At 34.1% G+C, this 19,390-nt stretch overlaps 10 protein-coding genes and 2 pseudogenes across 10 annotated transcripts; 2 read left to right on the forward strand and 10 right to left on the reverse strand.

The window, feature by feature from the left end:
- Window positions 1-2,044: 2,044 nt before the first annotated feature.
- On the reverse strand, window positions 2,045-2,404 carry LOC145838412 (histone H2B type 1-K-like). Its single transcript, XM_082946001.1, has one exon. The coding sequence runs from the start codon at window positions 2,402-2,404 to the stop codon at window positions 2,045-2,047; it is 360 nt and encodes a 119-aa protein (XP_082802127.1).
- Window positions 2,405-2,563: 159 nt separating this feature from the next.
- Window positions 2,564-2,944, reverse strand: LOC145838777 (histone H2A). Its single transcript, XM_082946400.1, has one exon. It carries the CDS (start codon window positions 2,942-2,944, stop codon window positions 2,564-2,566), a length of 381 nt encoding a protein of 126 aa, XP_082802526.1.
- Window positions 2,945-3,138: 194 nt separating this feature from the next.
- Window positions 3,139-3,450, reverse strand: LOC145838778 (histone H4-like). Its single transcript, XM_082946401.1, has one exon. It carries the CDS (start codon window positions 3,448-3,450, stop codon window positions 3,139-3,141), a length of 312 nt encoding a protein of 103 aa, XP_082802527.1.
- A 189-nt stretch (window positions 3,451-3,639) lies between these two features.
- On the reverse strand, window positions 3,640-4,050 carry LOC145838779 (histone H3). The gene has a single exon (XM_082946402.1). The coding sequence runs from the start codon at window positions 4,048-4,050 to the stop codon at window positions 3,640-3,642; it is 411 nt and encodes a 136-aa protein (XP_082802528.1).
- A 2,461-nt stretch (window positions 4,051-6,511) lies between these two features.
- LOC145839610 (5S ribosomal RNA) lies at window positions 6,512-6,634 on the forward strand (annotated as a pseudogene).
- A 3,602-nt stretch (window positions 6,635-10,236) lies between these two features.
- LOC145838417 (histone H2B type 1-K-like) lies at window positions 10,237-10,596 on the reverse strand. The gene has a single exon (XM_082946005.1). It carries the CDS (start codon window positions 10,594-10,596, stop codon window positions 10,237-10,239), a length of 360 nt encoding a protein of 119 aa, XP_082802131.1.
- A 159-nt stretch (window positions 10,597-10,755) lies between these two features.
- LOC145838780 (histone H2A) lies at window positions 10,756-11,136 on the reverse strand. Its single transcript, XM_082946404.1, has one exon. The coding sequence runs from the start codon at window positions 11,134-11,136 to the stop codon at window positions 10,756-10,758; it is 381 nt and encodes a 126-aa protein (XP_082802530.1).
- A 194-nt stretch (window positions 11,137-11,330) lies between these two features.
- On the reverse strand, window positions 11,331-11,642 carry LOC145838781 (histone H4-like). The gene has a single exon (XM_082946405.1). It carries the CDS (start codon window positions 11,640-11,642, stop codon window positions 11,331-11,333), a length of 312 nt encoding a protein of 103 aa, XP_082802531.1.
- A 189-nt stretch (window positions 11,643-11,831) lies between these two features.
- On the reverse strand, window positions 11,832-12,242 carry LOC145838782 (histone H3). Its single transcript, XM_082946406.1, has one exon. The coding sequence runs from the start codon at window positions 12,240-12,242 to the stop codon at window positions 11,832-11,834; it is 411 nt and encodes a 136-aa protein (XP_082802532.1).
- A 2,461-nt stretch (window positions 12,243-14,703) lies between these two features.
- Window positions 14,704-14,826, forward strand: LOC145839611 (5S ribosomal RNA; annotated as a pseudogene).
- A 3,602-nt stretch (window positions 14,827-18,428) lies between these two features.
- Window positions 18,429-18,788, reverse strand: LOC145838413 (histone H2B type 1-K-like). Its single transcript, XM_082946002.1, has one exon. The coding sequence runs from the start codon at window positions 18,786-18,788 to the stop codon at window positions 18,429-18,431; it is 360 nt and encodes a 119-aa protein (XP_082802128.1).
- Window positions 18,789-18,947: 159 nt separating this feature from the next.
- Window positions 18,948-19,328, reverse strand: LOC145838783 (histone H2A). Its single transcript, XM_082946407.1, has one exon. The coding sequence runs from the start codon at window positions 19,326-19,328 to the stop codon at window positions 18,948-18,950; it is 381 nt and encodes a 126-aa protein (XP_082802533.1).
- Between the last annotated feature and the right edge of the window lie 62 nt (window positions 19,329-19,390).

The following is a 19,390-nucleotide window of genomic DNA, read 5'->3' on the forward strand; positions in this document are numbered from 1 at the left end:
AACAATTGAAAACATACTTTGTTGATAAACCAAAGCAAGTTTTATTCTTATTACTATTTAAGTGTACTATTTTCATTGAAAAATATAACTAGTTTTTAAAGTGACGTAGCGTAACTTTTTTTAATAAGTTAAAAAACAAATAATTAATGAATGTTTAAGAAAAGTCCACAAAGTAAGAACGAATAAGATAGAAAAAAAAGATATCAAGAAGAAAAAGACATCCAAGTTAGTTAATTATGTTAAGCATTCAATTACAGTAGGCAATAAATTAAGGATTATAGCAGTGATCACACTAGTTTACATCGCAAAAGTTAGATCAAAAATAAAGTAAAAGTAGAGAAATCACAGCAAGCTTAACTGTTCAATTAATAATGGAAAGCGATAAAATATAGTTTGGAAGTAAACAGTGTTATTCAGAGTTCTTTGATCCTTTATCATCACAAAGTAGATTTAGTATGTAAATTTGTGTCATTGAGTTTAGTACACATTAGAAGCTTGCATCAATGACTGGTGATCCACGTAAGCTTTAGACTCATGGAAAATACAAAAAAAAAACAAATGATTTTTGGATTTGTCTCATATACAGTATAAAAAAGAGATCAAGTTGTTCATTTTTTCTTTTGTATCATGTTTTTATGTGTCGACGTTTTTGTTTGATAGAGCCACAAACAATTTGAGTTCAACGAAACAAGTTTAAATATTTGTAAATATTTCAACTGTACTCTTAAACTATTGTTGTACTGAAACTGTATGTTTGTTTTGAACAGTCGCTGTTGTATACATTAATGCATTGTACAACTTTCAATCTGCTTTTTATGGTTTCAGTTGCATTCTAACTAACAAGACTAGTATACTTTAAAAAATTAAACCTCAGTTTAATTGTAATCTTTGACTAAGTGTTTTTGATATCAATACAAATTCAAGTTTTCTTCTCATTATAATCAACTGAAATTTGAATTTGAAAATTTAACTAATTTTTTCAGTGACATGGTATTATTTTAGATTTTTCATAAATAAAACTTATTTTGATATTAAAAATAACATTGACTGTTTGAAAAACTTGTCCACAAAGTAAGCATGAACAAGAATAAATTTTGTTTAATATACCTATTGTAAAACATTTTTACCTAACATTCAAATACTAGTAAGAAAGGAAAACAGATAAATATTATCATTTAGAAGTAAAATGTTTAGATACATTAGTAACTGGTTAAATCAGTTGGTGGTCCTGATTATTTTAGATTTATAACAAACATAACTTAGAACAAACAATTAGAGTTACTTTAGGTCATCAAGTTGTCTAACACCTAGTCTAAACAAGTAACTTTACCATGAAAATAATAAAACTAGCATTTTTTAACCGTGTTTAAGCTAATGAATTGGTTTGTATCATAGGGTGATGTTTTGGCTTGAAATGATATCTTAAATAAGCTAAATAGATGTCAGCCTTGTAGGTGGGAATACTTAAATGTGTTTGAAATTGACATTTGTTATCTTTTGTTCTGAACTTTTATTTCTATTTATATACTTATAACTTTTTAAAACATTTTACATGGTTTTAACTGCATTTAAGTTGATAAAAAGAAGACGTTTAAAAGTTAAACCTTTGTTGTGTTGCTGATAATCAACAACAACAACTTAAAAATGTAACAAAAACTAAGGTTTTTTTTGTTATAAGTTGAGTATACGTTACTGTATTATCTTTTTTTAAACACTTATTTACTGAATGTTTTAACAGAAATTCAACAAATGAACAAGAAGTTGTATAGAAAAAAAAGTTCACGGACAACGTATTGAAGTTAGTTAAATCCTTTTTTACAGATACTACTGTTTTTTCAAATTAGACTTATGCAATGGTAACCATAAGATTAAAACTTAAAAGTACGACAAATTTTAAATCAAACAACTAAAGTGTTTGATCTTTTAATTCTTATAACAACCAGTTTGTTTGTACAATTATCAATTTGTGGCTTGTACTTTAAGTAGATATCAATAGCCGGTTTGGTTCAAATGGTGGTCCTAAAAAGGACCGGTTGTTGAGCATTTATTTTGAGCTGGTGTACTTGGTGACAGCTTTAGTTCCCTCTGAAACTGCGTGCTTTGACAACTCGCCGGGGAGCAAGAGCCTGACAGCAGTTTGAATTTCGCGGCTGCTCACAGTTGACCTCTTGTTGTAATGAGCCAAACGTGAAGCCTCTGCTGCAATGCGCTCGAAGATGTCGTTGACAAATGAGTTCATGATTCCCATCGCCTTGCTGGAAATTCCGGTGTCGGGGTGCACTTGCTTCAAAACTTTGTACACGTAGATGCCAAAGCTTTCTTTGTGCCTCCTCCTTCGCTTCTTCTTGCCGTCGACCGGGGTGGTCTTGGCTACTGACTTCTTCGCGCCTTTGGTTGCGGTCATGATGATGTGTGAACTTCAGTCTCGGCGCCAGCTTATATACTGAAAGTTTATGCAAATTAGCATTTCCGTACGCGAACGACAGCCTCTCTCATTTTATGATTCTCTCGTTTGTCGTAAATATTTTTAGGTGGTCCTGAAAAGGACCTGGTTTGTTTTAACTTAGGCTGATTTTTTTGAAGCGGTCTTCTTGGGCAATAATACTGCCTGGATGTTTGGAAGAACACCTCCTTGAGCAATAGTGACGCCGCCGAGAAGTTTGTTCAACTCTTCGTCGTTGCGGATAGCTAGTTGCAAATGGCGGGGAATGATCCTGCTTTTCTTGTTGTCACGAGCAGCGTTACCGGCAAGCTCGAGCACTTCTGCGCTCAAATACTCGAGAACGGCAGCCAGATAAACTGGAGCACCAGCTCCGACTCTTTGGCTGTAGTTGCCAGTGCGCAACAGGCGGTGCACGCGACCGACTGGAAACTGCAGTCCTGCACGAGAAGACCTGCTCTTCGGCTTAGATTTGAGTTTTGATCCTTTACCACGTCCCGACATCTTGTTGTTCGAATGATTGTGCCAAGATGCTCGCACAGCTCTGTATAAAACTCAAACCTAACCGCGTCGAACGAACAACTAATTTGCATATGTCGTAGCTGCTCTTTAATCTTGTCAAAATGTTTGTTCAGCAGTGTTGAAGAAATTTGATTTTGAAATGGGTGGTCCTAAAAAGGACCGAGTTTGCTAAATGTTTAGCCACCGAAGCCGTACAAGGTTCTTCCTTGACGCTTGAGTGCGTATACGACGTCAAGTGCTGTGACGGTCTTGCGCTTGGCGTGCTCTGTGTATGTTACTGCATCGCGAATAACATTTTCCAAGAAAACTTTCATGACGCCTCTCGTTTCTTCATAAATCAGTCCCGAGATTCGCTTCACTCCGCCTCGGCGAGCCAAACGGCGGATTGCAGGCTTAGTGATGCCTTGGATGTTGTCGCGAAGTACTTTGCGATGGCGCTTAGCACCTCCTTTTCCCAAGCCTTTACCTCCTTTGCCGCGTCCAGACATGTTGAATATAGTGTTTTCGTCAGTCCGTCGAGTTTATTTATAAGCTGTTACGGACGCGTACGGTTACTACTAAACTAATTTGCATACTCAGAAAAGTCTCTAACTTACATTCTTTCGTTTGGTTTATTTTTTCTCACTATCAAACAAAGTTTAAAAGTGGCCCTGAAAAGGACCGGTTTTAGCTAATGCTTAAGCTCTTTCGCCACGCATTCTCCTGGCGAGCTGGATGTCTTTGGGCATGATTGTCACACGCTTGGCGTGGATCGCGCAAAGGTTAGTGTCTTCGAACAAACCAACGAGGTAGGCCTCGCTCGCTTCCTGCAAAGCCATTACGGCACTGCTTTGGAACCTCAAGTCAGTTTTGAAGTCTTGAGCTATTTCACGTACAAGACGCTGGAAAGGCAACTTGCGCAAAAGAAGCTCAGTTGACTTCTGGTAGCGTCTGATTTCTCTCAGAGCAACTGTGCCGGGCCTGTAGCGATGAGGCTTCTTCACACCTCCGGTAGCGGGTGCGCTCTTGCGAGCGGCCTTAGTGGCGAGCTGTTTCCTTGGAGCCTTGCCTCCGGTTGACTTGCGAGCGGTTTGCTTGGTACGAGCCATTTTGATAATGTAGCTATACGCTGGAAGACTGTATATATACTGTTTACGGAGACACGGACGCAAGCGATTCCGCTGTATCTCATTGACTAATTTGCATACTTTTAATTTACTGTTGTTATTAGCATTTCATGTTTTGTTAATATTTTGATTGAGTGGTCCTGAAAAGGACCTTGGGTAAAAGAACAACTTATTTTTTACAGCTCTTCTTGGTACTTGCCTTCTTAGATGCTTTTTTGGCTACCGGCTTCTTCTTGGTTACTTTCTTCTTCTTGCTTGCAGCTTTTTTAGATGCTGCTTTCTTAGGAGCACACTTTTTAGCAGGTCGCTTTTTGGCTGCTGGTTTTTTCGCTGCCTTCTTGGGAGCACACTTCTTTACTCGTTTCTTTGCTGCGGCCTTCTTTACTGCTGGCTTTTTAGCTACTTTTTTTGTCCTCTTCTTGGGACCAGCAGCTGGCATTGGAGCAAGCTTGAACGAGCCGGAAGCGCCTTTTCCAGTAGTCTGGAGAAAAGAACCTTTGGTCACGCCGCTGGTAAGTGCTCTCTTCAAGTGAGAATTAGAAGCTGAGAGGTCAAGCTTGTAGGTGTCCGCGATATATTTTTGTATCTTCTGGCGGGATGTACCTTTTCGTTCCTTCATTGCTCCCAGGGCAGAGCTAATCATCTCCCTGTAAGTCGGGTGTTCTGCCTTCTTGGCGCTTGGTCTCTTGGAAGACCTGGCCTTGGCTGCGGCCGCCGCCGCTGCTACTGCTGGTGCTGCTACTGCTGTGGTAGACATTTTGTATGTATTTTAAAGCAACCGAAACAATACTTTTAGTAGTTACTGACTGTGACGAATTGACTGTTGAGCAGTTTTACTTTGTGAAGTACCTTTTACTGATTAATACGAGCATTATCATGTGAGTTTAAAGCGCATATGCTCATAAAAGCATAGTTATTTTTTTACGAACGTCAAAAACATTCCAGTGACAAAGAAACCAGACTTAGCCTGGTCGGAAACAGAGTTTTTTTTAAAGCTTAGCTTTAAAGGTCCAGAAAAACAGTCTAAAAGTTACAGCACACCTCTGCATTTAATAATATAAACCTCAAATGAAACAAAATACATTACTACACATCCGGTTTAGTTTTCTTCAGCTGCAAACTTAAAACTGTAAGATTTTAGACAAGCACAAGTATTTTTTCCACTTCAAGCTTAAGTTAAGTTTTATTATTTTAATTTCATTCGGTTTTGTCAATTGTAAAACCCATTAAGTATGTTTAACTTGATTACAACTTTAACTGTGCTGGTTAGTAAAAAGTAATTCATAAACAAACACAAGTATTTAATTTATGATACTTTACAAGTTATCATTACTTTAAGTATACTTATATTCAAAATGGCAGTACTAAACCACATAAAAAAACTTAAGTTCATAAGTTTTGAATTTGTTCTTCCACATACTAGTAACTTCAAAAATGTTCTGAACAGTAGCCATACAAAACTTGTTAAAAAGCTAGAAACTAATGTTTAACTTGTTATATAAAACAGTCCCAACTAGTTACTAGTATTTCACAGTTAGAAAAATTTGAAACAACTTTTTAAAACTATTACACAGTTGTTTTGATTTTTTAACAACGTTTTATTTGTTATACTCGAAGCTGAACTAAGAACTTTTTCTTTGTAGATTTCATGAAAAGAAAGCGAACAAATGGATTTGATCGTAACTTTCCAAAACAAGACGAAATAACTTGCACTTAAATGAATATCAGTACTGTTCACTTATGTTCAAAGAAAAGGACCGAAATTTCAATATGAAGTTTAAAAGAGTTGCTTATTTTGAGACGAAGAACTTTACTTAAAAAAAGAGGTTAGGCTAATTTTAAAAGTAACAAAAGTACAGTTCAAAAATGACTGCATAATGATAGAAGTGTTTATGTTTACTAAGTGAAGATTTGTTTAAATAAACTTTAATTGATTTACTGCTTAAAGTAGTTTCTAAGTGTAATAAAAACTAGATTCATTACAATGTTCTGCACAATTTAGACAGTTGACTAAATGTTTTGCTGTGGTATATTTTAAAAAAGGTTGTTAAATCAACTCTAACTTGATATAAATGTAATTTCAAAATGTATTCTTTATTCTCAGGTGTTTTGAGCACTTCTGTTGTAACAACAGCATTTAAATTTCTAACATGTTAACAATTAGCTAATGTGTTTGTTTGATTTTTGTGTCTTTTCCTTTTAAAACAGGGTATTTACTTATTTGAAAACTGTACGTTGCTTTTGCACTCGTACTATCATAGCTGAACAGTTTTACGAAGCTTACTTTGAAGCAAATAAAAAAAAAATAAGTAAAGGCAAGAAAAACTTAAATTATTTGTTAGTTAGAACAAAGTTAGCTCTAAACATAAGAAACACTTAAGCAAATAAGCTACAAGTTTCAGACAGTTCATTGGTTTATAACAACTTTTTATCGTTTTCGAACGCCTACGACCATACCACACTGAACACACCCCATCTCGTCCGATCTGGGAAGTTAAAAAAGTGTCGGGCTTAAAGGTTAGTACTTAGATGGGTGACCGCTTGGGAATACCGCGTGCCGTAGGCTTTTATTTTCAAGCACTTATTTGTTGGATTTATTCTTCATACTTATTATGAAAGTTTCTAGTTTATCTTAAACATTTTTCAATAATAAATGACACACTAACTAGACTGTCATTTAGTTGTAGACTTATTTTGTCTGTTGCTTTCATTTTGCTATTTATATAAAAGCCATAACTTTATTTCTTAAAAGCGTTTCGTTCTGCTCTAGACTTTTAACAAATATAACTTGAAATAAACAGTTGCAGTAGTTTTTAGTTATCAAGTTGTCTCATACACAGTCTTCAATAAAGTTACAAAGCTGTTTACTTCTTTTCCTTTGCATAATGTTTCAGCTATTGGTTTTTTTACGCGTTGATGTTTTATGTTAAAAATCCATAAGCAACTAAGTTTAATAAAACAAGTCTAAGATTTGTAAAAAAAAAATTCAACTTTGCTATTCATGACAGTTGTACTGAAATTGAATGCTTTTTGGTCGTTTTTTTTCTTTAGAACAATCACTGTTGTTTACATTTATTTATTTTTGAAAATACATTTTGATAAGCATGATCAGTATAATTTTCATGAATAAACCTCTACTGTTCAAGTATTTTTTAAAATAATACGAAATTTATTAAAACTAACTGTTTTATTTTCATTCCATAATGAAATTACTTTTTATAGTGACGTAGAACAAGTTTTAAAAATAAAGTTTAGTATTTATTAAATTAAAAAAAAAGTCTACGAAGTAAGCATAATTGAGAATTTTTTTTTTGTCTAAATAAAGAAGTTAACAAGAAAAAGCCTTTGGACAACACGTTTAAGTTAGTTGAAGCTTTTTATGAAACATCAAATTACAACTAGTTAACAAAACTTATTCCACGATTTAGGCAATACTTTCAAAACATAACTAGCTCTCTTATTAAAAGTTGCTTAGAATGTCCAGTAAAAGTACAAAGGCAATAGTAAGTATGCATATCTAGGTGACAAAAGAAAAGACAGAAAAAATATTATTTAGAAGTAAAATGTGTCATTCAACTAGCTCTAACTCTTACTTTTGATCTTTTACCACCACAAAGTTGGTTGAGTTGCACATTTTTGTTGTTTAGTTAAAGCTTGTTTAACACTGCTTAGTAGACTTTAAAGCTGGTTAAATAAGCTGGTTGTCCTGATTACATTAGATTAACTTGATAAAGCTATAAGCAATGCTAGATCAACTAAAAGATGTAAGCTTTTTAAAGTTATAGATTCGAAATGTTCTTTTTCGTTCATGTTGTGATGCATATATGTTGTTTTTTGTTTATGTATTTATGAGTTGTAATGCATGTTTTAAATGTGTTTTAGTTAAAGTTATTTTCTGAAACGATACAACATAAATTAGACCCAAAGCTAAACTAATTTTCAACTTGATAAATCTGTGAACAATTTGAGTTCAATAAAAAGCTTTGTAAAAAGAATTCGGTTGTAATACATGATGGTTGTTGTACTGAAATTGCAGTTTTGTTGATTTTTTTATTTTGGTTTGAACAGCTTCTGTTGTTAATTGTATTTTAAACTGTTTTACTTAGTTTGAGTTGCATTGTAATAAAAAGAAATAATAAATTTTAGAAACTACTGGTTTATTAGATTGTAATTGTTAATATCCAAAGTTAAGTTTGTTTTATTATAATTTAATGTATTATTTTCATTTAAAATCTAATACTTTTTACAGTGACGTAGAACAGTATTTTTTAAATAAACTAAATACTTTTTCAATTTTACAAAAAGAAGTATACAAAATAAGCATAACGGGAATAAGTTTTGTTTAAAGAAAGAAGTTTACAAGAAAATCTTATGGACACAAAAATCAAGTTAGTTGAAGCTTTCTGCGAAACGTATATTTATTTGTAATGTAACAGACTTAAGCAATGGTTTTTAAATACAACTAGCTCCCTCCTCAAAAGTAGTTTAAAATGTCATGTAAGAGAACAAAAACAATTGTAAATACAAGTATGTGACAAAAAGTTAAAACACAAAAGTATAAGTTAGAAGTAAACTGTTTTATACAAACATTCTAACTCACCTTTTACCAGCACAAAAAACATTAAGTTTGGTTCGTTTTTGTCGTCTAGTTAGAGCTTGTTTAATGCTGCTTAGTGGACATTGATATCTGGTTGAATCAGTTGGTGGTCCTTATCACTTTAGACTTATAACAGAAATGACTATAGACTGTAAAAGTCGTTTTAAGTCATCAAGTTGTCTCACATATAGTTGTAACAAGTAATACAAATGAGTGGTGACAAGCTGTTACTTCTTTTCCTTTCAGCTTAAAAATTGAGTTCTTTCATGTATTCGACTAATTAAGCAATCAAAAACAAACTAAATAGATGTCAGCTTTGTAAAATAAAAGTTTTAATGATAAGCTTTCATCAACTATTTCAGCTATTTTTGTTTTGGTAAATCGCGTACTTGTTTATAGTGTTGTTTTTCTTTGAACAATCGATGTTGTTTACATTTATGTATTTTAATGTATGATTTTTAAATTACTATGCATGTTTTTAATCGTGTTTTAGTTGTAATTAAACTATATTTTTTGTGAAACAAATATTGTTTGTTGTTAACAATTGAAAACATACTTTGTTGATAAACCAAAGTAAGTTTTATTCTTATTACTATTTAAGTGTACTATTTTCATTGAAAAATATAAATAGTTTTTAAAGTGACGTAGCGTAACTTTTTTTAATAAGTTAAAAAACAAATAATTATTGAATGTTTAAGAAAAGTGCACAAAGTAAGAACGAATAAGATAGAGTTCTTAGAAAAAAAAAGATATCAAGAAGAAAAAGACATCCAAGTTAGTTAATTATGTTAAGCATTCAATTACAGTAGTTGTTACATCAAGTTGTCTAACACCTAGTCTAAACAAGTAACTTTACCATGAAAATAATAAAACAAGCATTTTTTAACCGTGTTTAAGCTAATGAGTTGGTTTGTATCATAGGGTGATGTTTTGGCTTGAAATGATATCTTAAATAAGCTAAATAGATGTCAGCCTTGTAGGTGGGAATACTTAAATGTGTTTGAAATTCACATTTGTTATCTTTTGTTCTGAACTTTTATTTCTATTTATATACTTATAACTTTTTAAAACATTTTACATGGTTTTAACTGCATTTAAGTTGATAAAAAGAAGACGTTTAAAAGTTAAACCTTTGTTGTGTTGCTGATAATCAACAACAACAACTTAAAAATGTAACAAAAACTAAGGTTTTTTTTGGTATAAGTTAAGTATACGTTACTGTATTATTTTTTTTAAACACTTATTTACTGAATGTTTTAACAGAAATTCAACAAATGAACAAGAAGTTGTATAGAAAAAAAAAAGTTCACGGACAACGTATTGAAGTTAGTTAAATCCTTTTTTACATATACTACTGTTTTTTCAAATTAGACTTGAGCAATGGTAACCATAAGATTAAAACTTGAAAGTACGACAAATTTTAAATCAAACAACTAAAGTGTTTGATCTTTTAATTCTTATAACAACCAGTTTGTTTGTACAATTATCAATTTGTGGCTTGTACTTTAAGTAGATATCAATAGCCGGTTTTGTTCAAATGGTGGTCCTAAAAAGGACCGGTTGTTGAGCATTTATTTTGAGCTGGTGTACTTGGTAACAGCTTTAGTTCCCTCTGAAACTGCGTGCTTTGACAACTCGCCGGGGAGCAAGAGCCTGACAGCAGTTTGAATTTCGCGGCTGCTCACAGTTGACCTCTTGTTGTAATGAGCCAAACGTGAAGCCTCTGCTGCAATGCGCTCGAAGATGTCGTTGACAAATGAGTTCATGATTCCCATCGCCTTGCTGGAAATTCCGGTGTCGGGGTGCACTTGCTTCAAAACTTTGTACACGTAGATGCCAAAGCTTTCTTTGTGCCTCCTCCTTCGCTTCTTCTTGCCGTCGACCGGGGTGGTCTTGGCTACTGACTTCTTCGCGCCTTTGGTTGCGGTCATGATGATGTGTGAACTTCAGTCTCGGCGCCAGCTTATATACTGAAAGTTTATGCAAATTAGCATTTCCGTACGCGAACGACAGCCTCTCTCATTTTATGATTCTCTCGTTTGTCGTAAATATTTTTAGGTGGTCCTGAAAAGGACCTGGTTTGTTTTAACTTAGGCTGATTTTTTTGAAGCGGTCTTCTTGGGCAATAATACTGCCTGGATGTTTGGAAGAACACCTCCTTGAGCAATAGTGACGCCGCCGAGAAGTTTGTTCAACTCTTCGTCGTTGCGGATAGCTAGTTGCAAATGGCGGGGAATGATCCTGCTTTTCTTGTTGTCACGAGCAGCGTTACCGGCAAGCTCGAGCACTTCTGCGCTCAAATACTCGAGAACGGCAGCCAGATAAACTGGAGCACCAGCTCCGACTCTTTGGCTGTAGTTGCCAGTGCGCAACAGGCGGTGCACGCGACCGACTGGAAACTGCAGTCCTGCACGAGAAGACCTGCTCTTCGGCTTAGATTTGAGTTTTGATCCTTTACCACGTCCCGACATCTTGTTGTTCGAATGATTGTGCCAAGATGCTCGCACAGCTCTGTATAAAACTCAAACCTAACCGCGTCGAACGAACAACTAATTTGCATATGTCGTAGCTGCTCTTTAATCTTGTCAAAATGTTTGTTCAGCAGTGTTGAAGAAATTTGATTTTGAAATGGGTGGTCCTAAAAAGGACCGAGTTTGCTAAATGTTTAGCCACCGAAGCCGTACAAGGTTCTTCCTTGACGCTTGAGTGCGTATACGACGTCAAGTGCTGTGACGGTCTTGCGCTTGGCGTGCTCTGTGTATGTTACTGCATCGCGAATAACATTTTCCAAGAAAACTTTCATGACGCCTCTCGTTTCTTCATAAATCAGTCCCGAGATTCGCTTCACTCCGCCTCGGCGAGCCAAACGGCGGATTGCAGGCTTAGTGATGCCTTGGATGTTGTCGCGAAGTACTTTGCGATGGCGCTTAGCACCTCCTTTTCCCAAGCCTTTACCTCCTTTGCCGCGTCCAGACATGTTGAATATAGTGTTTTCGTCAGTCCGTCGAGTTCATTTATAAGCTGTTACGGACGCGTACGGTTACTACTAAACTAATTTGCATACTCAGAAAAGTCTCTAACTTACATTCTTTCGTTTGGTTTATTTTTTCTCACTATCAAACAAAGTTTAAAAGTGGCCCTGAAAAGGACCGGTTTTAGCTAATGCTTAAGCTCTTTCGCCACGCATTCTCCTGGCGAGCTGGATGTCTTTGGGCATGATTGTCACACGCTTGGCGTGGATCGCGCAAAGGTTAGTGTCTTCGAACAAACCAACGAGGTAGGCCTCGCTCGCTTCCTGCAAAGCCATTACGGCACTGCTTTGGAACCTCAAGTCAGTTTTGAAGTCTTGAGCTATTTCACGTACAAGACGCTGGAAAGGCAACTTGCGCAAAAGAAGCTCAGTTGACTTCTGGTAGCGTCTGATTTCTCTCAGAGCAACTGTGCCGGGCCTGTAGCGATGAGGCTTCTTCACACCTCCGGTAGCGGGTGCGCTCTTGCGAGCGGCCTTAGTGGCGAGCTGTTTCCTTGGAGCCTTGCCTCCGGTTGACTTGCGAGCGGTTTGCTTGGTACGAGCCATTTTGATAATGTAGCTATACGCTGGAAGACTGTATATATACTGTTTACGGAGACACGGACGCAAGCGATTCCGCTGTATCTCATTGACTAATTTGCATACTTTTAATTTACTGTTGTTATTAGCATTTCATGTTTTGTTAATATTTTGATTGAGTGGTCCTGAAAAGGACCTTGGGTAAAAGAACAACTTATTTTTTACAGCTCTTCTTGGTACTTGCCTTCTTAGATGCTTTTTTGGCTACCGGCTTCTTCTTGGTTACTTTCTTCTTCTTGCTTGCAGCTTTTTTAGATGCTGCTTTCTTAGGAGCACACTTTTTAGCAGGTCGCTTTTTGGCTGCTGGTTTTTTCGCTGCCTTCTTGGGAGCACACTTCTTTACTCGTTTCTTTGCTGCGGCCTTCTTTACTGCTGGCTTTTTAGCTACTTTTTTTGTCCTCTTCTTGGGACCAGCAGCTGGCATTGGAGCAAGCTTGAACGAGCCGGAAGCGCCTTTTCCAGTAGTCTGGAGAAAAGAACCTTTGGTCACGCCGCTGGTAAGTGCTCTCTTCAAGTGAGAATTAGAAGCTGAGAGGTCAAGCTTGTAGGTGTCCGCGATATATTTTTGTATCTTCTGGCGGGATGTACCTTTTCGTTCCTTCATTGCTCCCAGGGCAGAGCTAATCATCTCCCTGTAAGTCGGGTGTTCTGCCTTCTTGGCGCTTGGTCTCTTGGAAGACCTGGCCTTGGCTGCGGCCGCCGCCGCTGCTACTGCTGGTGCTGCTACTGCTGTGGTAGACATTTTGTATGTATTTTAAAGCAACCGAAACAATACTTTTAGTAGTTACTGACTGTGACGAATTGACTGTTGAGCAGTTTTACTTTGTGAAGTACCTTTTACTGATTAATACGAGCATTATCATGTGAGTTTAAAGCGCATATGCTCATAAAAGCATAGTTATTTTTTTACGAACGTCAAAAACATTCCAGTGACAAAGAAACCAGACTTAGCCTGGTCGGAAACAGAGTTTTTTTTAAAGCTTAGCTTTAAAGGTCCAGAAAAACAGTCTAAAAGTTACAGCACACCTCTGCATTTAATAATATAAACCTCAAATGAAACAAAATACATTACTACACATCCGGTTTAGTTTTCTTCAGCTGCAAACTTAAAACTGTAAGATTTTAGACAAGCACAAGTATTTTTTCCACTTCAAGCTTAAGTTAAGTTTTATTATTTTAATTTCATTCGGTTTTGTCAATTGTAAAACCCATTAAGTATGTTTAACTTGATTACAACTTTAACTGTGCTGGTTAGTAAAAAGTAATTCATAAACAAACACAAGTATTTAATTTATGATACTTTACAAGTTATCATTACTTTAAGTATACTTATATTCAAAATGGCAGTACTAAACCACATAAAAAAACTTAAGTTCATAAGTTTTGAATTTGTTCTTCCACATACTAGTAACTTCAAAAATGTTCTGAACAGTAGCCATACAAAACTTGTTAAAAAGCTAGAAACTAATGTTTAACTTGTTATATAAAACAGTCCCAACTAGTTACTAGTATTTCACAGTTAGAAAAATTTGAAACAACTTTTTAAAACTATTACACAGTTGTTTTGATTTTTTAACAACGTTTTATTTGTTATACTCGAAGCTGAACTAAGAACTTTTTCTTTGTAGATTTCATGAAAAGAAAGCGAACAAATGGATTTGATCGTAACTTTCCAAAACAAGACGAAATAACTTGCACTTAAATGAATATCAGTACTGTTCACTTATGTTCAAAGAAAAGGACCGAAATTTCAATATGAAGTTTAAAAGAGTTGCTTATTTTGAGACGAAGAACTTTACTTAAAAAAAGAGGTTAGGCTAATTTTAAAAGTAACAAAAGTACAGTTCAAAAATGACTGCATAATGATAGAAGTGTTTATGTTTACTAAGTGAAGATTTGTTTAAATAAACTTTAATTGATTTACTGCTTAAAGTAGTTTCTAAGTGTAATAAAAACTAGATTCATTACAATGTTCTGCACAATTTAGACAGTTGACTAAATGTTTTGCTGTGGTATATTTTAAAAAAGGTTGTTAAATCAACTCTAACTTGATATAAATGTAATTTCAAAATGTATTCTTTATTCTCAGGTGTTTTGAGCACTTCTGTTGTAACAACAGCATTTAAATTTCTAACATGTTAACAATTAGCTAATGTGTTTGTTTGATTTTTGTGTCTTTTCCTTTTAAAACAGGGTATTTACTTATTTGAAAACTGTACGTTGCTTTTGCACTCGTACTATCATAGCTGAACAGTTTTACGAAGCTTACTTTGAAGCAAATAAAAAAAAAATAAGTAAAGGCAAGAAAAACTTAAATTATTTGTTAGTTAGAACAAAGTTAGCTCTAAACATAAGAAACACTTAAGCAAATAAGCTACAAGTTTCAGACAGTTCATTGGTTTATAACAACTTTTTATCGTTTTCGAACGCCTACGACCATACCACACTGAACACACCCCATCTCGTCCGATCTGGGAAGTTAAAAAAGTGTCGGGCTTAAAGGTTAGTACTTAGATGGGTGACCGCTTGGGAATACCGCGTGCCGTAGGCTTTTATTTTCAAGCACTTATTTGTTGGATTTATTCTTCATACTTATTATGAAAGTTTCTAGTTTATCTTAAACATTTTTCAATAATAAATGACACACTAACTAGACTGTCATTTAGTTGTAGACTTATTTTGTCTGTTGCTTTCATTTTGCTATTTATATAAAAGCCATAACTTTATTTCTTAAAAGCGTTTCGTTCTGCTCTAGACTTTTAACAAATATAACTTGAAATAAACAGTTGCAGTAGTTTTTAGTTATCAAGTTGTCTCATACACAGTCTTCAATAAAGTTACAAAGCTGTTTACTTCTTTTCCTTTGCATAATGTTTCAGCTATTGGTTTTTTTACGCGTTGATGTTTTATGTTAAAAATCCATAAGCAACTAAGTTTAATAAAACAAGTCTAAGATTTGTAAAAAAAAAATTCAACTTTGCTATTCATGACAGTTGTACTGAAATTGAATGCTTTTTGGTCGTTTTTTTTCTTTAGAACAATCACTGTTGTTTACATTTATTTATTTTTGAAAATACATTTTGATAAGCATGATCAGTATAATTTTCATGAATAAACCTCTACTGTTCAAGTATTTTTTAAAATAATACGAAATTTATTAAAACTAACTGTTTTATTTTCATTCCATAATGAAATTACTTTTTATAGTGACGTAGAACAAGTTTTAAAAATAAAGTTTAGTATTTATTAAATTAAAAAAAAAGTCTACGAAGTAAGCATAATTGAGAATTTTTTTTTTGTCTAAATAAAGAAGTTAACAAGAAAAAGCCTTTGGACAACACGTTTAAGTTAGTTGAAGCTTTTTATGAAACATCAAATTACAACTAGTTAACAAAACTTATTCCACGATTTAGGCAATACTTTCAAAACATAACTAGCTCTCTTATTAAAAGTTGCTTAGAATGTCCAGTAAAAGTACAAAGGCAATAGTAAGTATGCATATCTAGGTGACAAAAGAAAAGACAGAAAAAATATTATTTAGAAGTAAAATGTGTCATTCAACTAGCTCTAACTCTTACTTTTGATCTTTTACCACCACAAAGTTGGTTGAGTTGCACATTTTTGTTGTTTAGTTAAAGCTTGTTTAACACTGCTTAGTAGACTTTAAAGCTGGTTAAATAAGCTGGTTGTCCTGATTACATTAGATTAACTTGATAAAGCTATAAGCAATGCTAGATCAACTAAAAGATGTAAGCTTTTTAAAGTTATAGATTCGAAATGTTCTTTTTCGTTCATGTTGTGATGCATATATGTTGTTTTTTGTTTATGTATTTATGAGTTGTAATGCATGTTTTAAATGTGTTTTAGTTAAAGTTATTTTCTGAAACGATACAACATAAATTAGACCCAAAGCTAAACTAATTTTCAACTTGATAAATCTGTGAACAATTTGAGTTCAATAAAAAGCTTTGTAAAAAGAATTCGGTTGTAATACATGATGGTTGTTGTACTGAAATTGCAGTTTTGTTGATTTTTTTATTTTGGTTTGAACAGCTTCTGTTGTTAATTGTATTTTAAACTGTTTTACTTAGTTTGAGTTGCATTGTAATAAAAAGAAATAATAAATTTTAGAAACTACTGGTTTATTAGATTGTAATTGTTAATATCCAAAGTTAAGTTTGTTTTATTATAATTTAATGTATTATTTTCATTTAAAATCTAATACTTTTTACAGTGACGTAGAACAGTATTTTTTAAATAAACTAAATACTTTTTCAATTTTACAAAAAGAAGTATACAAAATAAGCATAACGGGAATAAGTTTTGTTTAAAGAAAGAAGTTTACAAGAAAATCTTATGGACACAAAAATCAAGTTAGTTGAAGCTTTCTGCGAAACGTATATTTATTTGTAATGTAACAGACTTAAGCAATGGTTTTTAAATACAACTAGCTCCCTCCTCAAAAGTAGTTTAAAATGTCATGTAAGAGAACAAAAACAATTGTAAATACAAGTATGTGACAAAAAGTTAAAACACAAAAGTATAAGTTAGAAGTAAACTGTTTTATACAAACATTCTAACTCACCTTTTACCAGCACAAAAAACATTAAGTTTGGTTCGTTTTTGTCGTCTAGTTAGAGCTTGTTTAATGCTGCTTAGTGGACATTGATATCTGGTTGAATCAGTTGGTGGTCCTTATCACTTTAGACTTATAACAGAAATGACTATAGACTGTAAAAGTCGTTTTAAGTCATCAAGTTGTCTCACATATAGTTGTAACAAGTAATACAAATGAGTGGTGACAAGCTGTTACTTCTTTTCCTTTCAGCTTAAAAATTGAGTTCTTTCATGTATTCGACTAATTAAGCAATCAAAAACAAACTAAATAGATGTCAGCTTTGTAAAATAAAAGTTTTAATGATAAGCTTTCATCAACTATTTCAGCTATTTTTGTTTTGGTAAATCGCGTACTTGTTTATAGTGTTGTTTTTCTTTGAACAATCGATGTTGTTTACATTTATGTATTTTAATGTATGATTTTTAAATTACTATGCATGTTTTTAATCGTGTCTTAGTTGTAATTAAACTATATTTTTTGTGAAACAAATATTGTTTGTTGTTAACAATTGAAAACATACTTTGTTGATAAACCAAAGTAAGTTTTATTCTTATTACTATTTAAGTGTACTATTTTCATTGAAAAATATAAATAGTTTTTAAAGTGACGTAGCGTAACTTTTTTTAATAAGTTAAAAAACAAATAATTATTGAATGTTTAAGAAAAGTGCACAAAGTAAGAACGAATAAGATAGAGTTCTTAGAAAAAAAAAGATATCAAGAAGAAAAAGACATCCAAGTTAGTTAATTATGTTAAGCATTCAATTACAGTAGTTGTTACATCAAGTTGTCTAACACCTAGTCTAAACAAGTAACTTTACCATGAAAATAATAAAACAAGCATTTTTTAACCGTGTTTAAGCTAATGAGTTGGTTTGTATCATAGGGTGATGTTTTGGCTTGAAATGATATCTTAAATAAGCTAAATAGATGTCAGCCTTGTAGGTGGGAATACTTAAATGTGTTTGAAATTCACATTTGTTATCTTTTGTTCTGAACTTTTATTTCTATTTATATACTTATAACTTTTTAAAACATTTTACATGGTTTTAACTGCATTTAAGTTGATAAAAAGAAGACGTTTAAAAGTTAAACCTTTGTTGTGTTGCTGATAATCAACAACAACAACTTAAAAATGTAACAAAAACTAAGGTTTTTTTTGGTATAAGTTAAGTATACGTTACTGTATTATTTTTTTTAAACACTTATTTACTGAATGTTTTAACAGAAATTCAACAAATGAACAAGAAGTTGTATAGAAAAAAAAAAGTTCACGGACAACGTATTGAAGTTAGTTAAATCCTTTTTTACATATACTACTGTTTTTTCAAATTAGACTTGAGCAATGGTAACCATAAGATTAAAACTTGAAAGTACGACAAATTTTAAATCAAACAACTAAAGTGTTTGATCTTTTAATTCTTATAACAACCAGTTTGTTTGTACAATTATCAATTTGTGGCTTGTACTTTAAGTAGATATCAATAGCCGGTTTTGTTCAAATGGTGGTCCTAAAAAGGACCGGTTGTTGAGCATTTATTTTGAGCTGGTGTACTTGGTAACAGCTTTAGTTCCCTCTGAAACTGCGTGCTTTGACAACTCGCCGGGGAGCAAGAGCCTGACAGCAGTTTGAATTTCGCGGCTGCTCACAGTTGACCTCTTGTTGTAATGAGCCAAACGTGAAGCCTCTGCTGCAATGCGCTCGAAGATGTCGTTGACAAATGAGTTCATGATTCCCATCGCCTTGCTGGAAATTCCGGTGTCGGGGTGCACTTGCTTCAAAACTTTGTACACGTAGATGCCAAAGCTTTCTTTGTGCCTCCTCCTTCGCTTCTTCTTGCCGTCGACCGGGGTGGTCTTGGCTACTGACTTCTTCGCGCCTTTGGTTGCGGTCATGATGATGTGTGAACTTCAGTCTCGGCGCCAGCTTATATACTGAAAGTTTATGCAAATTAGCATTTCCGTACGCGAACGACAGCCTCTCTCATTTTATGATTCTCTCGTTTGTCGTAAATATTTTTAGGTGGTCCTGAAAAGGACCTGGTTTGTTTTAACTTAGGCTGATTTTTTTGAAGCGGTCTTCTTGGGCAATAATACTGCCTGGATGTTTGGAAGAACACCTCCTTGAGCAATAGTGACGCCGCCGAGAAGTTTGTTCAACTCTTCGTCGTTGCGGATAGCTAGTTGCAAATGGCGGGGAATGATCCTGCTTTTCTTGTTGTCACGAGCAGCGTTACCGGCAAGCTCGAGCACTTCTGCGCTCAAATACTCGAGAACGGCAGCCAGATAAACTGGAGCACCAGCTCCGACTCTTTGGCTGTAGTTGCCAGTGCGCAACAGGCGGTGCACGCGACCGACTGGAAACTGCAGTCCTGCACGAGAAGACCTGCTCTTCGGCTTAGATTTGAGTTTTGATCCTTTACCACGTCCCGACATCTTGTTGTTCGAATGATTGTGCCAAGATGCTCGCACAGCTCTGTATAAAACTCAAACCTAAC

The sequence above is a fragment of the Thalia democratica genome, chromosome 6 (assembly GCF_965202585.1).
Source record: "Thalia democratica chromosome 6, ktThaDemo2.hap1.1, whole genome shotgun sequence".
Taxonomy (NCBI): domain Eukaryota; kingdom Metazoa; phylum Chordata; class Thaliacea; order Salpida; family Salpidae; genus Thalia; species Thalia democratica.

Bases quoted from the DNA above. Each gene is read 5' to 3' on its own strand.
- LOC145838412 (XM_082946001.1), bottom strand. From the start codon at position 2,404: ATGACCGCAACCAAAGGCGCGAAGAAGTCAGTAGCCAAGACCACCCCG.
- LOC145838777 (XM_082946400.1), bottom strand. From the start codon at position 2,944: ATGTCGGGACGTGGTAAAGGATCAAAACTCAAATCTAAGCCGAAGAGC.
- LOC145838778 (XM_082946401.1), bottom strand. From the start codon at position 3,450: ATGTCTGGACGCGGCAAAGGAGGTAAAGGCTTGGGAAAAGGAGGTGCT.
- LOC145838779 (XM_082946402.1), bottom strand. From the start codon at position 4,050: ATGGCTCGTACCAAGCAAACCGCTCGCAAGTCAACCGGAGGCAAGGCT.
- LOC145838417 (XM_082946005.1), bottom strand. From the start codon at position 10,596: ATGACCGCAACCAAAGGCGCGAAGAAGTCAGTAGCCAAGACCACCCCG.
- LOC145838780 (XM_082946404.1), bottom strand. From the start codon at position 11,136: ATGTCGGGACGTGGTAAAGGATCAAAACTCAAATCTAAGCCGAAGAGC.
- LOC145838781 (XM_082946405.1), bottom strand. From the start codon at position 11,642: ATGTCTGGACGCGGCAAAGGAGGTAAAGGCTTGGGAAAAGGAGGTGCT.
- LOC145838782 (XM_082946406.1), bottom strand. From the start codon at position 12,242: ATGGCTCGTACCAAGCAAACCGCTCGCAAGTCAACCGGAGGCAAGGCT.
- LOC145838413 (XM_082946002.1), bottom strand. From the start codon at position 18,788: ATGACCGCAACCAAAGGCGCGAAGAAGTCAGTAGCCAAGACCACCCCG.
- LOC145838783 (XM_082946407.1), bottom strand. From the start codon at position 19,328: ATGTCGGGACGTGGTAAAGGATCAAAACTCAAATCTAAGCCGAAGAGC.